General features: G+C 55.8%; 1 protein-coding gene across 2 annotated transcripts in view; it reads right to left on the minus strand.

The window, feature by feature from the left end:
* FAIM2 (Fas apoptotic inhibitory molecule 2) overlaps positions 1-16,294 on the minus strand; it is a 32,394-nt gene that overhangs the window by 13,811 nt on the left and 2,289 nt on the right. For both annotated transcript variants that reach the window (XM_078075961.1, XM_036121080.2), the window contains exons 2-11: positions 15,066-15,261; positions 12,361-12,461; positions 11,835-11,899; positions 11,382-11,435; positions 5,766-5,816; positions 5,389-5,428; positions 4,818-4,855; positions 4,201-4,288; positions 3,837-3,932; positions 2,063-2,116 (exon numbers count right to left, since the gene is read on the minus strand). In XM_078075961.1, coding sequence (XP_077932087.1) covers positions 2,063-2,116; positions 3,837-3,932; positions 4,201-4,288; positions 4,818-4,855; positions 5,389-5,428; positions 5,766-5,816; positions 11,382-11,435; positions 11,835-11,899; positions 12,361-12,461; positions 15,066-15,261 — 783 coding nt within the window. The remainder of the gene's footprint in view (positions 1-2,062; positions 2,117-3,836; positions 3,933-4,200; positions 4,289-4,817; positions 4,856-5,388; positions 5,429-5,765; positions 5,817-11,381; positions 11,436-11,834; positions 11,900-12,360; positions 12,462-15,065; positions 15,262-16,294) is intronic.

Here is a 16,294-nt window from a genome sequence, read left to right on the forward strand (position 1 = left end):
GTGCCAGCCCGAAACACCCAGGGCTTCAGATGTGGAAAGCAGGTCTTATAACATCAGCCGCTGCCTCCCTCCCTGGGTTGTGGTGGAGAGCCAACGAAGTAACGGGTGTGAAAGTGTTTTGTAAAATGTAAAGGGTGGAACAGATGATTGGGATTATTTTTATTATTCTAATATCACAGGGGATTATTCAACAAATTTGAGAGATTACTGTTCATCCAGCCCTATTTGTAAGTACAGCCTTCCCGCTACGCTGACATACTAGCTGTGACCTGATCCACATGAAGCCAAGTAACCTCCCCAACCCCCCACTGATGCTCATCTGCCTCCCACTCTGCCCTGCATATTGACCCCTCTTCTTCCATTTGTCCCTGGCGATAGCTGCCCTCCGAAGGCTCCCAGGCTCGCTCCACCCCACCCCCTCACCCCCCAGTGACCCTGCCTCTTTCTTTCCTCCTGGCCCTATTCCGCATCCATCCTCCTCACTGAAATTTGTTTTAAGTAGGTACGGCCCGCAGGAGAGAGCTTTGGAGCAGGAGCCAAGAGAAGTTAGTGCAGTGTGGTGACCAACCTTCCCGATTTGCCCAGGATTTAGGGGTTCCCTCAAGAAGTGGGACTTTCAGTGCTCAAACTGGGAAAGTTCCAGGTAAACTGAGATAAACTGGTCAACCTAGTCTTGACCAAGGCCACAGTTAGTTGATATGCCCTTATCTTGCCAGTCATTCAACTTCTTTGTGGTCCAGTTTTCTCATCTATAAAAGGAGGGGCTTGGAGTTTCACTAGATTCCTTTTCAGTCCCTTCCAGCCTCAGGTTCCAAGCCTGAAGGTCATTTCCTCATTCCACAAATATTTCCTGAATGCCACTGTATGCCACGCACTGTGCCCCTCCTGTTGACCGTGGCATCCTGGGCACAGAGCACAGCACCTCACACATAGTAGCTGCTCAATAAACACCCGAGGAGATGAATGAATGAATCTACCACACCCTGTCCACACCCCTCAAAACATCTGCTCCTAGTTCTGACCCTCCATTTTTTCCAGTCTGTCACCCACAAGCCTGTGGAACCTGTGAATAAGCCTAGAACTCTGGCCAGATTGAGCTGAGCTGAGCATTCCAATGAGGGAGGGCCAGAGGGCCGGGTGGCTGCTCGTGCTGGCAGTGAATGTTGACCTTGGGTGCTCCCTGAGAAGATGTTACCAAGATGAGCTTGCCCACCTGGGGGTCCTGGAGCACCGTCACATTCAGGTGCACGGAGCCCACCTGAGCAAAGGGCCTGTGGTGGGCTGCTCCAGGCAGTTGTCTGCCCCTGGCTACCTCCTGTCTCCTGGGCCTCTGCTTCCAACCACCCCATGCCCCTCCCCATGTGGCCTCAGACCCAGAATGGGGCTCTGGAACCAGACCATCCTGGTTCCCAGTCTGGCCCTCCACCTCCTAGGATGCTGTGTGAACTTGGCCAAGTCATTTGGTCTCTGAGCTTCAGGTTCCTCATCTGAATCTGATAACAATAGATCCTATTTTATAGAGTTTTGGTGAGGACGAAATGCACATGAAGGGCTTGCTGGTGGGGGGAAGTGCTCAATAAATATTAGCTATTACTGTTATCATCGTCATCCTCATTGTCGTCAACACTCTCAGTCCAGTGAGAACAACCAAGAGTGAGCTTGAACTAAGTGCATCTCTCACACTTGGAATCTCCCTGACTCCAAGAAGCCTTCCCATATTACCCCTAGGACAGCAGTGACTTAGTCCCCGTGGCCAGGGCACCCTCAGTCTCCCACCCCCACAAGCAGCACTGGCCCTCCCCAGTACCCAGGGGTGCCTCTTCTCAGCTCTGGCTAAAGCTCTAATCCTATTGTTACAACCTCCCTCCTTCCCTGCCCAGCTAAGCTGCGTGTTCCGGAGACCAGAGAGAGTTCCCTGAATGCGGCATTGAGCCCTGACCCGCCCCCAGGAGCTTCACAAGGTGTCAGGAAGGAGGACTGTGAGGAAGACAGGGACAGAAGAGGGACCTGGGGAGGTGATCAGAGGCTGAGAAGGCGGGGCCCCCCAGGGAGCCACACTCACCAACGTAAACACGCCTGCTCCCAGCACGGCATACACTGCATGGAGCCAGGGCACCTGCGGAGAAGACATGGAAAGGGTTTAGGGTGGTGGGGGTGAGGGGCAGGGAGGAGGGCTTAGTCCAGAAAGCAGAGGACATAGCACAGACCTCCGTAGTGGATTCCATCTCTCACAGCACCCCCAACCCTCCCCAGCAGTCCCTAAGAAGCCCCAGAACAGAGAGGGGTCCTTGATTCTCTGTGGGCTCAGGGTGGGTCTGGAGAACCCCAGGATAGCAGTGATCATGGAAGGACTGGCAGGGCCATTTCCAGGTGACTGGTACTTGTTCCCTGCACACACAGCCCCAGACTCAGGCTGGATGAGGGAGACTCATCCTGTGGGACCCCTGTCATCCTCCCAGCCTGAGCCTGGCCTCAGGTTGCTACCTCCCCCCCGCCCCAGTGCGAACTCATCCCTGTCCTGTGTGGGGTCTGTCTGTTCCTCTGTAGGGGAACTCCCGAGCTTTGTCTGAAGGGGTAAGGGGCTCAAGGATGTGTGTGTGGGGGGGAGAGTCCTCTGGAGTCCCTACCAGGTGTGCATGATGAGACTGCTTGCAGAGACTGGAACAGCACCCCTGCCCAACCTTGGCTCCCCCTAGGTCTCAGGGGCACCCAGGTGGGTGTGGAAACTCTGCAAGTTTCAAGTCATGCCCCCCTCCATAGGGCCTTCCCCCAGAAGAGTCCTGGAAACACAAGCATCCCATTAGCTTGCCCTGAGTCAATAAAGGGTTCTTTGAAGCTCTGAGGCCCCTTCCTGTAACCGTGCCCCCATCCTAGATACACAGAGGGCCCTCAGACCAGCTCCGGTCCCTCCCTTTGTCAACAGGATCCTGGGAAGTGCCAAGGAAATGCTAGAATCAATCCTGATGTCCTGGACTTGGAGCCAATACCCTGGGGGCCGGAGCTGGGCAGGATGGGGTGGGGGAAGGGGAGAGTGAGGAATGCTGCTCCTAGCCTAGCAGGAAAGGGGCAGCGGGGGGGGGGGGGGGGGGGGGGATCATGCACCAAAAGTGGCTAAGAGGAGCCTTGGGTGGGGGCTGGGGGGTGGAAGAACTGAGCCCTCTAGCAGGGGTCTAATAGCCTCATCCCTGGGGTTCCCAGGATTAAATCTCAGTCCCCTCCCGTGATGCCCTCGATCTGCCCCCTTCTCCATCTGCAGCAGCCTGACTGCTTCAGTCACCACTGAGCCCTCTGCAGTCCTGGTTGGATTTCCCAGGGCCGACCGGCGGCTGAGATTCGGCTGGCCCCATTGATACTCTAATTGGGGTGGGGGTATGCTCAGAGCCCCACTGCCCCACCTCCTGCCTGCCTGGCCAGCCAGATTCTGTCTCTCTGGACTTCACTGATCCCACAAGAGCTCCGGGGGGCCCTTGCTCATGGCCCTTCTGGGCCTCGTGGCCCTCTGGCGCTCCTATGCTCCCTTCTCTGCCCTGGGTTTAAATGTGTTGTGCTCCCCCTCTCAGCCTCACCTCCCCCCTAGAGGGGAGGATGAGAAAGGTGAAGCGGATGTGGCTCATGGTGCAAGCAGGTGCCCAGGCCTGCCAAGAAAAGCCTCCTTGTTGGTTTGTTTATCCTGCCAACAAGCCCAGGGCAGGTGCCAGGAGGCCTGGACAGGATGGCAGGCTGTAGGCCTTTGGCTCTGGGCCTTCCCTGGAGGGCGGGGAAGGAAACAGCACCCTTGGGCAAGGTGGGCTCTCCCTCCCTCCCCAGGGCCCCACTGGGAGACCCGGGGGACTCACATATTGGAAGGGCAGGAGGATGGCCAGGATGAGTCCACTGAAGAAAAGAGTCATGAGCAGCACGAAGATCACACCCTGGCAGGAGGTGAAGTCAAACTGCAGGGATGGGACAGGCGTCAGCTGCTGGGCCTGCCCAAGAGGGCTGCACATTCCCAGGGGCCCCAGCTGGGCAGTGTGCTGGTGTGCTGGCCAGAGGGCGGAGGCCTACACGGCAGCCTCACGCTCCCCCCTAGAAGCCGGCATTCCTCCTCCAGGGGGCCTCCGCAGACCCTACTCACCCCTTTCACTTCTCCTTAGCCAGGGACCCAAGCCTGGAGCCCCCCATCCCACAGGCCTTGCCCTGCCCACCAGCCCCAGAGCTGACCTTAGTCTGGAAGCTGAAGACGGTGACGGAGAGGCAGACAAGAGCCGTGATGCCCAGGCACAGAAGGACGGACGTGGTGTTGTAGTAGCTGCAGGACGCGGGGCCAGGGGCTCAGCTTCAGGCAGGCCTTCCGGGCTCCCCGGCCCTCCCCTTCTGCCAGCACCTGACCCCTTGACCTCAGCTCCCCACCCTCCCCCCTTCCCACGGTCCTCCCTCTCCCTGCCTTCCCAGCCTCTTCCCTGGGCCCTGCCCTCCCCAGCATGCTTAGACTCAGACTCCTGTTAGAAGGACCTTGAAGAGGTGGGAGTAGAGGGTGGGGGGGACTTTGTGCTGCTGCCAGGAGGTGGTTCACAGGGAATGGGGTGATCAGCCAGTCTGGGGTCCTTCAGGCTGCAGCTCGAGAGAGGTCACCTTGCTCCCCTCCGTTCCCCACCTCCACCCCGCTGACCTGGCCAGGTCCCGCTGTCACTGTGGAGCGGAGTGTGCGAGCAGAGGGCTCCAGGCCAATGTTTCCTGCCTGCCTGAACCCCCTCTCATCTGAATGTTCTCTGAAGGGATGTGTTTGGGAGCAGCTCCCCTCTGAGTGTGGCCCGTCCCCCTCCACCTGTCCCCTTTACCTGGACAACATCCCAGTGAGGTAGGCCATGGACAGGGTCTGGAAGGAGAAGCAGGATGAGGGAATGCTCCAGAACTCAGCCTCTGGGGGCCCAGACACCTTCAGGGCCCAGCCTGGGTCTGCACCCGTGGTGCACAGCCCTCAGCTCCGCATCTGCCTCGTCCCCACACACATTCACTTCCACAGCTCAGGCCTGCTGAGGAGCGTCCTGACACGCCTGCCCTACCTGTCCCCTTCTTTCTTTTGCAGTCCTGCTTCCACCTCCCCACCCCCCAACTCTCTACAACCCACCCTTCATTATCCAGAGCTCTAGGATGCCTCATTCAAACCTCTTAAAAACAACATCACAAAGAAAAGAGACAGTGGATGGAGTCGGGGGGAGACTGAGACCATTTGGAAAGAGAGGATGGGACGTCTGTAGCAGAAGTGGGGTGAAAATACTCCTGCCCCAACCAGTGACCTCACATTGGACATCCCCATCCCAGACTTCTGGGCCCTCGAAGCCCAGCCTCCTTCCCCCCTCCCACCACCTCCACTCAGCATCTGTCCCCAGCCACCCCTCGGTCACTTACGAAGATGGTCAGGAGAATCAGGTTCCAGGGGAAATGCCTCCTGCAAGGCAAGCCACAGAGTTCAGAGGAGAATGGGGGGGACCGAAAGCCACAGGCCGGGTCACTGCCGCAGCGAGGAGGTCTTGGCCTCACCCCATCCCCACTCCTCGGAGCCCCTTCCTTCAGCCACATCCCCAGGTACCCCCATCAGTGGATCCACGCTGCTCTGTGGCTACCTCAGGGGCCCCAAGTAAAGGAGGGAGGGGCAGGCTTGATGGAGCTCAGAAGATAGAGACCTCTCAGAGATGCACAGAATACTGGGGGCGGGCAGGACCGAGGCCAGAACTTTCCAGATCCTGCTCATGTTCCCACAAGTTGCTCCTCGAGCCATCACATACCTAGGTCCAGAACAGCAGGCCAGGGTCAGATAGGTCGCAAAGAATACAGCGCTGTGAGAGACAGATGGATGGGCCAATCAGCCCGTGCCCCCTGAGGCCCCTTCACCCAGTCCCCTGCTCCTTCTCCTCTCTGCCACCCCTGCCCACAGGTGCCAGGCAGTAGGATCAGGTTGGGGGAAGGGTGTTTAAGACGGCAGTCATCCTGGAACCTGGCAATTGGCAGGCTGGTGGTCCAATCCCCAAAAGACAGGAATGGGCATTGGACGAGCTTCTGGAAATACTGAGTCTGGGGTGCCACGGGGCAGCTGACCACCCGATCCAAAGTGGCCTCCCCAGACACTCTCAATACTTCACACAGAAAGTTTGTCTACGGTGTTTTCTATGTGCCAGGCAGAGGGCTAAATGCTTTATGACTCCTAATGGATGCAATCCTCCACCTTCTTGCTCCAGAGTCCTGGCTTGTGACCAGTGGCCCATACTGCCTCAGTCCCCTCCCGCCCTTCTCACTACTTGTAATCACCTTGTCACTTTATTGTTGGTCTACCCTACTAGACTGCGATTGAATCAAGGGAAGGGCCCTCATCTGTCCTGCCAGGACCTGGCACAAGCAGGAAGTACCTGTGGCATGAATTTCTGGATCAGGTGGCCATGTCCAGCAGACGACTGGCCGGGAGCTCAAGTGCCACACAGTGACAGGGGCCGAGGATTGAGGATTTTCTAGAGAGCAGTGGAGGTGAAGGCCAGTCTAGGAGGTGGAAGATGAGGAGCTGAGGACCCCAGGGGCATGTTCATGCCTACCTAGATTGGTGCCACCACCAACGAATGGTCTCCAGCCCCCAGTGGGCTCTCAACATGGCGCCTGCCATCCTTGCCCTTCTCCCTCCTCGGTTTGTCACCTATCCCCCACAGCAGCAATTCCAACCATCCTCCTCCACCCACAGACCTCCCAGGCTGCCTCACTCCTGCATGGTCTGGCCTGATGCATCCCAGAAAGATTTGAGATGAGGTGGGGCTCCCTTGGCTCCCTGGCTGCCATCTGCAAACATCGTATCATGCATCTATGTGCCCTTTTTCCTGTCCTTCCATCCCAGACCAACCCAACCATCCCAGGCTCAACTGCTCCACCATCTCCATCTCTAATACCTCACCCTTTCTACTGGCACCTCTCCTTCCACACAACCCTCCTCAGCTCTTTTCCATCTTCGGCCTACGTCTTCCCCAGTTCCAGCTACTGCCACTTTATCCACCCTCACAGATAAGCTTGAAACAGTTGTCCCCACTTCACTATCTCCTTCTTCATCTCCAAATTACTCCCCAACCCTGCAAACCCAAATCCAGCCCCACTTAATGAGAGCCGGCTTTGCCACATCCCTGTGACCTTGTTGAATCCAAGTGACACTTGTCAGTCTCTGTCTTACCTGACTTTTCAACATCTAATCACTCCCATTGTTCCCCTGGTTCCACAATGACAAACTCTTGGGCCCCCTCCTACCTCCCTGGCCACTCCTTCCCAGTCTCCCTCAGGATATCTAAATATTCCCTGTTCCTTTGGTACAGAGTCCCACCCGGCTGTCTCCCCTCATGCTCTCCCTGGGGGCTCGCTCTTCCACAGGACTCCCTTCAGCAGGCAAATGCTCACGGCTCCCACACCCTTGTTTCTCATCTAGATGCTCCTTCTCAACCCCAGACCTGCATACGCAACTGCCACCTCGGCAGACATAGCCATTCAGAAACATGCCAAACCCAACAGGTCAGGAGTGAACTCGCCCTCCTCCCTGCCCCTGCTCCTGCGTCTCCTATTGCCAAGGACGTCATGCACATCCAGGTGGCCCAACCAGAGAACTCAGCATCCTTGACTCTCACCTGGCCTCGCCCGATTAATCACGGGGACCTGCCGATCCTCTTACCCAGGCAGCGCTCAGATCTGTCACCTTCTTTCCATGCCCAATTCCACCCTTTTAGGTGGGGCCACCTCTCTCTATCTGGTCCTGCTGCCTCCAGCCCTACCTTCCACCCTCCAAGCGACAGACAGATCTGACCATGGGACTCCCTTGTTTAAAATTCCTGAAGACCTGGCAAGGCCCTGCTTGATCTGCCCCACCTACCTCCCCCTGTCTTCTGCACCCTCATAACATGCCCGCCACACTGTGCTTCTGCTGGAAAGGACCGACTGGCAGGGACGCCCGAGGCCTGGGTTAGAGGGGCTCCCTCCATGCACCATGGGCATTCCTCAACTGAGGCCCACACTCACACACCCTACGGGCCTGTTCATCTGAACCCTCACCCAGATGTAGCATCTGGCGTGAGCTACTCATTTTGCATTCCTACAATTAACCCGGGGCCTGGCAATGGTTAGGTGACCTTTAAATACTTCTGGATGAAATGCAAAAGCATAAGGGATGCAGGGACGGAGAAAAGCCGATTGGATTTGGCAAATAGGACCCCTCCATCTTCACCTCCTCCTATACTTCGGAGGCTCTCAAGTGATGTGGGACAGTTGTCACAGTGATTAAGGGGCTCTTAGTGCCAGGGACCAGTGAGGGACAGTAGAATTGTCCTGCCCCAGTTGAGAAACACTCCAGGATCTGCTCTCTTCTGATCTCAACTTGAGTCATTGGTCGGTCACATCGGCAATATTGATAATAATAATACCCTTGTCTATGTGCATCCTGGGTGTGAGTCCTGTCTCCCTACCGGACTGGGAGCTTCCGAAGGGCAAGGGCCCAGTCTCCTTTCCTCCCTGGCCCTCAGCTCCTCAGCGCTCAAGACCAGGGGTCAGAGGAAGGGCAGAGGGACACCACCCGAGGGTTATGATGCAGCTTTGGAGCCCGACTCCCCTATTCTTAGCCCAGCTTTGCCACTTTGATTGTGTGACTTTGAACAAGCTACTTAATTGCGGAGCCCCCTCATTTCCTCCTTTGTAAAACAGCAATACTGGTACCAATTCACGGGGCTGTAGCTGGATTGGCCGAGAGCATGCACTCCAGCGCTTAGCACAGGGCCTGGCACAGGGTACGGACTTGAGAATGGGAGTTGTTATTACAATTAGACTGACAGCCTCCTGGAGAGGCTCTGACCCACCTCTCCCAGCTCTGGTCTCACCGTTTCCTCCTCTGCCTGGCCCCCCCACCCCCGCCCCCAACAGCCCCAACTCCTTCCCGCCGCCAGGGCTCAGAGGGAGCAATCAGACAATATGGCAAGAGCCCGCTAAGGGAGATGACTGGGGCCTCGAGAAGGCGGTGAGTGGAGGGGGGTGCTGGAAGGCCGCCATCCCAGGGGGCAGAGAATGAGTCACAGAAGTGAAAGAAAGACTAACTTGCATGTCAGAGCCTGGGCCCCAGGGCCTGGGCTGGAGCCACCGTCTGTTTACAGAGTTCCAGAACAGGGGAGTGAGACTCAGGTGGAGGCCAGCATCCAAACCCAGTGCCCTCCCTCAGCGTGTCCCGCTCTAGGGCCGATCCTGGGCCAGCCGAACACTTAGGGGAAGTGCACAAGACTCCACTGCTTAAGAAGCAGTAACTTCTCTCCGAACCTCACATCCTCATCTGTAGAATGGGGATAATCATAGTATCTGCCTGGTAGGATTGTTTTCAGGATCAAATGATAAATACCTGGAAAGCACTTAGCATGGTGCCTCACACATAGGGAAAGAGTGGTTTTACTCTTACTGCTACTAAGGGCTTGGTGTGTGGTAGGAGGTGAGACCCACTAGGTCTCAGACCCAGAAGCGGATTCAGGGGGCAAAGTTGAGGGGCGGGGAGGGGGTAGGGCAGGGCAGAGCCACAGGCTGGCTTTCTGGAGAAAAGGGCAGCATCTTGGTGTTGGAATTCCCAAGCACCTCCAAGGCTTTGTGACACCCCATAAAAAGCACAGGGTCCATCCCCACTCCCAACTTCTCTCCACCACCCCCCACCAAGCCGGGGGGAACATCTCTCCTTTCTGTCTAGAGATGTGGAGGACGAGGGCCGTTCAATCTCACCATCCACAGGCCAGATTCTCATGCCTGCCCTCAGTGGGGTGGACTCTGCCCCCACTTGCGAGCCTGCTCATTCCCCGGCTGTGCACCGGCCGGGGTGCTCCATCTGCTCAGGACGTGGAGTCCCGCCGACCCTCCCGTGGAAGGCCTGGTGAAGGGCCTGGGGACCCCATTCCCGAGTCCTCAGGGCACCTGAGTCTGCCGGGCGGTGCTGACGTGCTGGGAGCCATGCCAACCTGCCATGTGGGCTGGCCTGGCGGCCAGTCCCTGGGGTCTCATTAGCTTACCACACAGTGCCTCCCCGTCGCGTCTGCAGACAGGCCCTGTGTCCCACGCCCTAAGAAAGGCTCCAGGTGTGAATGTCTCCTCCCCTGGGACTCCCAACTTGACTGAGCCACCCGTCCACTCCTCTGCTCCTCCAAGGAGCCGCAGAGGCCAGGATGAGCCTCCTTGCTGTCAGCTTACGGTTGGCTCGTGTTAATTCAAGGCCCACTCTCAGACTGTTCTGGACTTGGGGCCGAGCGAACATCTCCACCATTTCTCCGCCCTGTAGTGGGCCAGCGCCTCGCCAGACGTTCAGAGTTTCCACTCCGTAAGGCTCCACGGCTCTCTCAGGTGTCTCAGATTCCCTAACAGGGAGCCTTCCGGTCCTCCGCCAGTCTCGTCCCTTATTTACCAAATGGACCATGGGCAGTCCCACTCCTGTGCTTTTGTTTGAGCCACTCCAGTCCCCGAAGTGGACTGAGGGCTTGGGTAGCTCGGGCTCACGCCCATGCTGCTTTGTGCTGCTCACCACCTTCCCCTGCAGAGGCTTCCTCCCCAGCGACCGCAGTGGCCAGTACAGGGCTGGGCTCACAGGCGGTGTGGAAGGAGACTTAGGTGAGAGCAGTTCTGCTCTGAGCCCAGGGTAGTTCTGGCCTAGAATTATCCAGAATGACCCCAAATTGCCCAGATAAGAGGGCCAAGAATCACCTACACCATCAAAGTTCTTCTCTTAAGTTATCCGCCATGCTCCTTAAAAAGCATAGGACAAGCAGGAGCCAAATGGCTTGAGAAAAAGGGAATCTGCCAAGCAGAGTGATGAGGAGCACAAACCTCAACCTGAATCCTGGATTTGAATCCCAGCTCCACCACTAACTAGCTCTGTGACCTTGGGCAAATTACTCAACTTCTCTGAACCTTAAGTTTTCTGAGGTAATCCTACCCAGTTGACTCGAGGATCGAATGCAATACCGTACATCCAGCACACAGAACAAGGCCCAGCCCTTATTAGGCACTCTATAAGTGGTATCTATTATGATGAATAATTCATAGGCATTAATAACAAAACATTAATAAGAGTCACAACATCATCATTAGTGTGGGCCAAGGTGTTCCAGCCCCCCTTCCCCTCGGGGCCAAGGTCTGGGTCTCGCCAGCCAGGGCCCCAGCCCCACCCTTCCCTCTTTGTGCAAGCACCAGAACGTATGCCTGTCTTCTTCCCCCCGTCTCAGATCTAAACACCAGAAGGGCCCTCCTGGCCATGCTCTTGTGAGGAGGTGGAGAGGGGCCATGGGCTTGGATTCTGTCAGGGGAGATTTCCCACCTTGTGCCACTGAGCGTTCTCTGGCAAGGGGCCTGGAGGCCTGGGGAATACTCACTAGGATGCCCAGTACCATCCTGGGTTGGCCTGAACATAGTCCTTAACGGGATCACTGCAGAGAAAGGAGAGGGGAGAATCAGAATGTGCCCTCTGTCTCCATCTCCACATCTGCCCCCCCACGGCTCACAGGACTTGTGAGGAAGAAAGGGGGAAGGCACCCCTGGTGGCACAGGGGGCCCCAGCCACAGTCCCAGGCTGGGATGGGGAGGTGCGGGGCTGTGGGCTGGAAGATCCGAGAGGATGTGTGCTTCGCAGACACCTGCTGGCCCAGAAGGCACCAAGTCACCCTCCCAGGGAACGGAGGACTCCTCCGTGGGCACTCGCTGAAGTTCCTCCCCAGCACGAGGGCATCCACTGCCCCCACACAAATCTCTTCAGGCAAACATTCCAAGAGCAGTCTGGCCTCGCCATGGCTGCCCTGGAAGGTGCCCGGTCCACACTGCCAACTCACCAGAAGGTAAAAAGAGCCACGACACCCAAGGTCACCAGCAGCTGGATCAGCAGGATTGTATATACCTAGGGGTGGGAGGGAGTTCTGCTCAGTTTGGGGAGCCCCATTTGTGGCCAGGGAGACTTGGCCCCCCAGTGAAGCTCAGGGAGATCCCAGCTTCCCAGTGACTTAATCTCCTCTCCAGACCTGCATCCTGTACCCTCCACTCTCCTTCTTAGGGGTCACTAGACCAGACCCAGGACAAAGTGAAAGGAGAGCAAAGATGCTCCAGAGCCCACTCCCACAGGACAAGGGATCCCAAGTATCTGGAGAGGGTGAGACAATGAGTTTAAGCATAGCAGGGGGCAGTGGAGTGAAACCTAAGGACACACTTCCCAGCAGGTGTTGTCATCTGCGGTCACAGGAGAAGGGGAGAGGGATGGCCTCTGCAGGAATCTGCAGACAGAGGGATGGGCCAGGGTCTTCTCATGGGACTCCCCCTACCTAACCCCGCCCCCCATCCTGGAGAGTTGGGGGAGATGGTTACCTTTCTGATGAAGACTCGGCGAACTTTCTGGTCGTCCCAACTGAAGGTGGTGAAGAGCTCATGGTCTCCAGCCGGGAAACCATTCTCATAACTGGAGCTGCCTGGATGGACATGGGGAGGGCCATGAGGGCTCCCATACATTTAAATCATTTAAATGCTGCTCCCAATGGCCACCTGCTCAGAGCTGACTTTTGTCAAAGTGGCTATCTGGACCGGGCAAGCCTTTCTCTCTAGCCCCGTTCTCAAACGTCTCACCCCAACACCATCCCATCCCCAGATCTCTCTTCCCACCTGCTTCTCCTGTCTGAGTCCTGAGAATAAACTGTCATCTCCCCTCCCCTTCCTGCACGCTGGTTGGGGCTCCCTGCGGCCAAGCCCTGCCAAACAAATATGACCCTTTCCTCCTATGTCCCCCACTCTCCTCCCTGAACATGCTGGCTCCCTTGTGGCTAAGAACCAGAGAGGGACAGCCACTCTCCCCGGGCCACCTAGCCCATCCCAGGATCAAAGGTCCTGCCCCAGCTTGCTCTGAGGCCCTTGGGGTGAGAACTGGGAACTAGTGTGGAGGAAGGACCTGCTGGTACTCCAGCTGGGAAGCAAGGCAGGGGGAAGATTGGAGGATGAAGAAGAGCCAGGACAGGGCAAGGAGGAGGGTATGGATGGGGGTGAAGTTTGGGGGCCTACTCCCAGAACTCAGGACCCAGCTATCAGGCCTTGGGAAGAACATGGGATCCACAGTCAAACAGACCCCCATGTGGATAACTTCCTCTAAGACTAACTAGCTGTGTGACCTTGAGCAAGTCACCAGCCATCTCTGAGTCTTTTCTATGATATGGGTCAGTGATACTCACCTCATGGGGGCAAAACTAGATGAAAGTGGAAGCCTCCGGCTCTGTGCCTGTTGGGGACTTTGCTGCCCTCTCCTTTACACCCCTCAGCTCAGCTGGGCCATTCCTGAGGCTTCTGCTCTGTCTCGTCCACTGTCATTTCAATTCCCCTATTCTCTTCCTGCAATTTCTCCACGATCTTACCCTCCAAAGCCTCCCCTGAGCCCTCAGCCCCAGTGCACATTCCTCCCTCTTACTTTTCTCCAGCCTCACTATATTTTTTCAGCCATGTGCTTTCTTGCTTCTGGGCCTCTCTGCACATCATATTCTTTCAGCCTGAACACTCATTTCCTCGTCTCTTCACCAGTCGAACTCATGTCATCCTTCAGGACTCGATGGGGATACCCCTTTGTCCAGGCAGTCTTCCCTGACTGCCGGGTAGGTTAGGCAAGCTGCCTAGGCCCCTCTCATTGCATACTTGTCTATATAGCCAGGTCTGTGAGGGCAAGTCTTGCAAATCAATGCATCCCCAGAAATTTAGCTGAGTGCTGGACACAGTGCTTGGCCCACACTTAGAAATGTTTGTCACATGTTGACTAAAATGAGCTTCCTTCCTGCCCCGACAGTTCCCTGGAAAACGTTACTTAAGGCAGCTAGTCTTGGCCACCTGGAAATGGAAAATGAGGAAGGGGGAGAGAGGAGGAACCCGCTGCAAACCTGGGGCCTGGATATTTAATATTTACCCTTTAATATTCCACTTCTCTTTCACGTTCTGTCTACAGCCCCTGCCAAAGCCTGAATGGCCAGGCCACAGAGTGGGAGAAGAGGAGAAAGAAAGCAGTCCTGTGGGTATGGGGCAGTAAGAAGGGTTCCCACAAACACCAGACCTTCATTGGCCCTCCAATAGGTCACGGTGGGGTAGGGCTGCTTGGCTCTGGGCCCAGGGGGTTTGTGGTAAGGGATGTGGACCATGGTGGCCGCTCCTGGTGAGTAGAGGCTCTGTCTGAGGCATTGTTCTTGAGATTGCTTCTAGAATTCTGCTGGGGAGGGTGGGAGTTGATAAGATGGGGGTGGGTGGGTGGGTTTGAGGGGCTGCTGAGGGAGGCCGCAGGGGCTGAGGAAGATTTGAAGGGGGCCCTTCCTTATAGATTGTGGGGAGCTGTATGTTCCTAGCCCTGAGGCAAAGCTCCCACAAGCTGCTCATCCTAACAGAGGGGCTCCCACTGGCTGCGATCCTTGCTCTGCAAGGAGCTGGCGTTCACCAGGGTGAGTCTGCCTATGATATGCCTGGCCGTGAGGGGCTTTGAGGCTAGCATCCACACACCTTCTCCACATCATATCCTCCTGTCCCCAACAAAGGCTTGGAGAAGGGATCCTCAGACCCCTGGCCCCCAGCAGCCCTGGGGTCTTCATGGGGACATGTCTCCACTAAGGTTTCAGATCAGCCCACATGGAAACACACCGCACTCCCACTCACAGGGAGCCAGCCACAGCTTAATACTGCCCCTTCCTGTGTCCACTCTCCCCACCCTTTTTATGCACCCCTTTCTTTGAGGAGAGCCTTTCTAGAATGGCCCCCGGTTTCCCCCTCCCCCTCACCCCATCCCCTCTATTTGCCCTAGCTTGATGGCTTGAAAAAAATCCCCTCTTCCCCATCCAAGAGTACTGTGACTGTAGACATTGTGTTTCTCCCTTTTCATGGAGTCCTCCTTGACCTACCCTTGGAATAGCCCTCCGAATCCAAAGCCGTTGACTACAGAGCCTCATATAACAACCACACAATGCATCTATTTATGGGCAACTTCCTCCTACCCGGGTTTTTCATCTGGGCCCACCACTCCCCTTAATGCTCCTGCCTCCAGGAGCTTAGAGACTTACTAGGGTCCACATAGGCCCAGCTGGGGTGGAGAGGCACAGCCGAAGGGGCTGGGGGGAAGGCCCCTGCCTTCAGTCCCTCCCCAGAGGTGGCCTCCTCATAGGAGGGCGGGGCTGAGGGCACTGCTGGAGTCTCCTTCTTCTCACCATTGGCCTGCTGCTGCCCCTCCGTCCCGGGGGCCTTGTTAGCCACGGAGATCTGTGGAGTAGAGGCAGAGAGAGACAGTCACCGGGGAAAGGGAGCCTTCTAAGTCCTCCTCACCAGCCCCTAATTTCTGGGACTTTCTCACCTGCACTAGGAAGGGTGTGGGTACAGACAAGAATCTCCCTATTTTATGCTGGATATGAAATATTATTCAGCCTTAAGAAAGAAGGAAATCCTTCATTTGCAACAACATAGGTGAATCTGGAGGATGTTATGCTAAGTGAAATAAGTCAGACACAGAAGGACAAAAACTGCATGATATCATTTATATTGGGAATCAAAAGTAGCCAAACTCAAAGAAGCACAGAGGAGAATGGTGGTTGCCAAGGGCTGGGGGTGGGGGAAATGGGAAGATGTTGGTCAAAGGGCACAAAGTTTCCATTGTGCAAGATGAATAAGTTTTGGAGATCTAATGTACAGCATGGTGATTATAGTTAACAATACTGAATTGTATACTTGAAATTTGCTAAGAGGGTGGATCTTAAGAGTTCTCATCACACACGAAGGTAACTATGTGAAGTGACGGATATGTTAACTAGCTTGATTGTGGTGATCATTTCACAATATATATGTATATCAAAACATCAAGTTTTGTACCTTAAATATGTATAATTTCTATTTGTCAGTTATACCCCAATAAAGCTGGGGTGGGGGGAATGACTCTCCCTTTTTTTATAGATGGTTGAACTGAGCTCCAGGAGGGTCAGGGCTGGCCCAGGGCACACACTGAAGCTGGAATAAAAACTGAGGAAGGAGAAATTCTTAGGAGAGCCCACCATTGGCGGTCATCATCCCTGGGGCAGAGAATGCATCTGTATGGTTCCACTGTCTCCCTGGGGTCCAGGGAAGGGCCTGGCACAGAGCAGGCCCTCAAGAATATTATTGAACGAAAGATTCTTTGACTTAATCTTCCTGCTACCTTGCTAGTTGTATTTTGACCCCTGTTTTAAAAGGAGGGAACTGAGGCTCAGAGGGTAAGAATGACTTGCCCAAGGTCACAGAGCCACACATAGACCATTGGGCTGCA

The sequence above is a fragment of the Halichoerus grypus genome, chromosome 6 (genome assembly GCF_964656455.1).
Source record: "Halichoerus grypus chromosome 6, mHalGry1.hap1.1, whole genome shotgun sequence".
NCBI lineage: Eukaryota > Metazoa > Chordata > Mammalia > Carnivora > Phocidae > Halichoerus > Halichoerus grypus.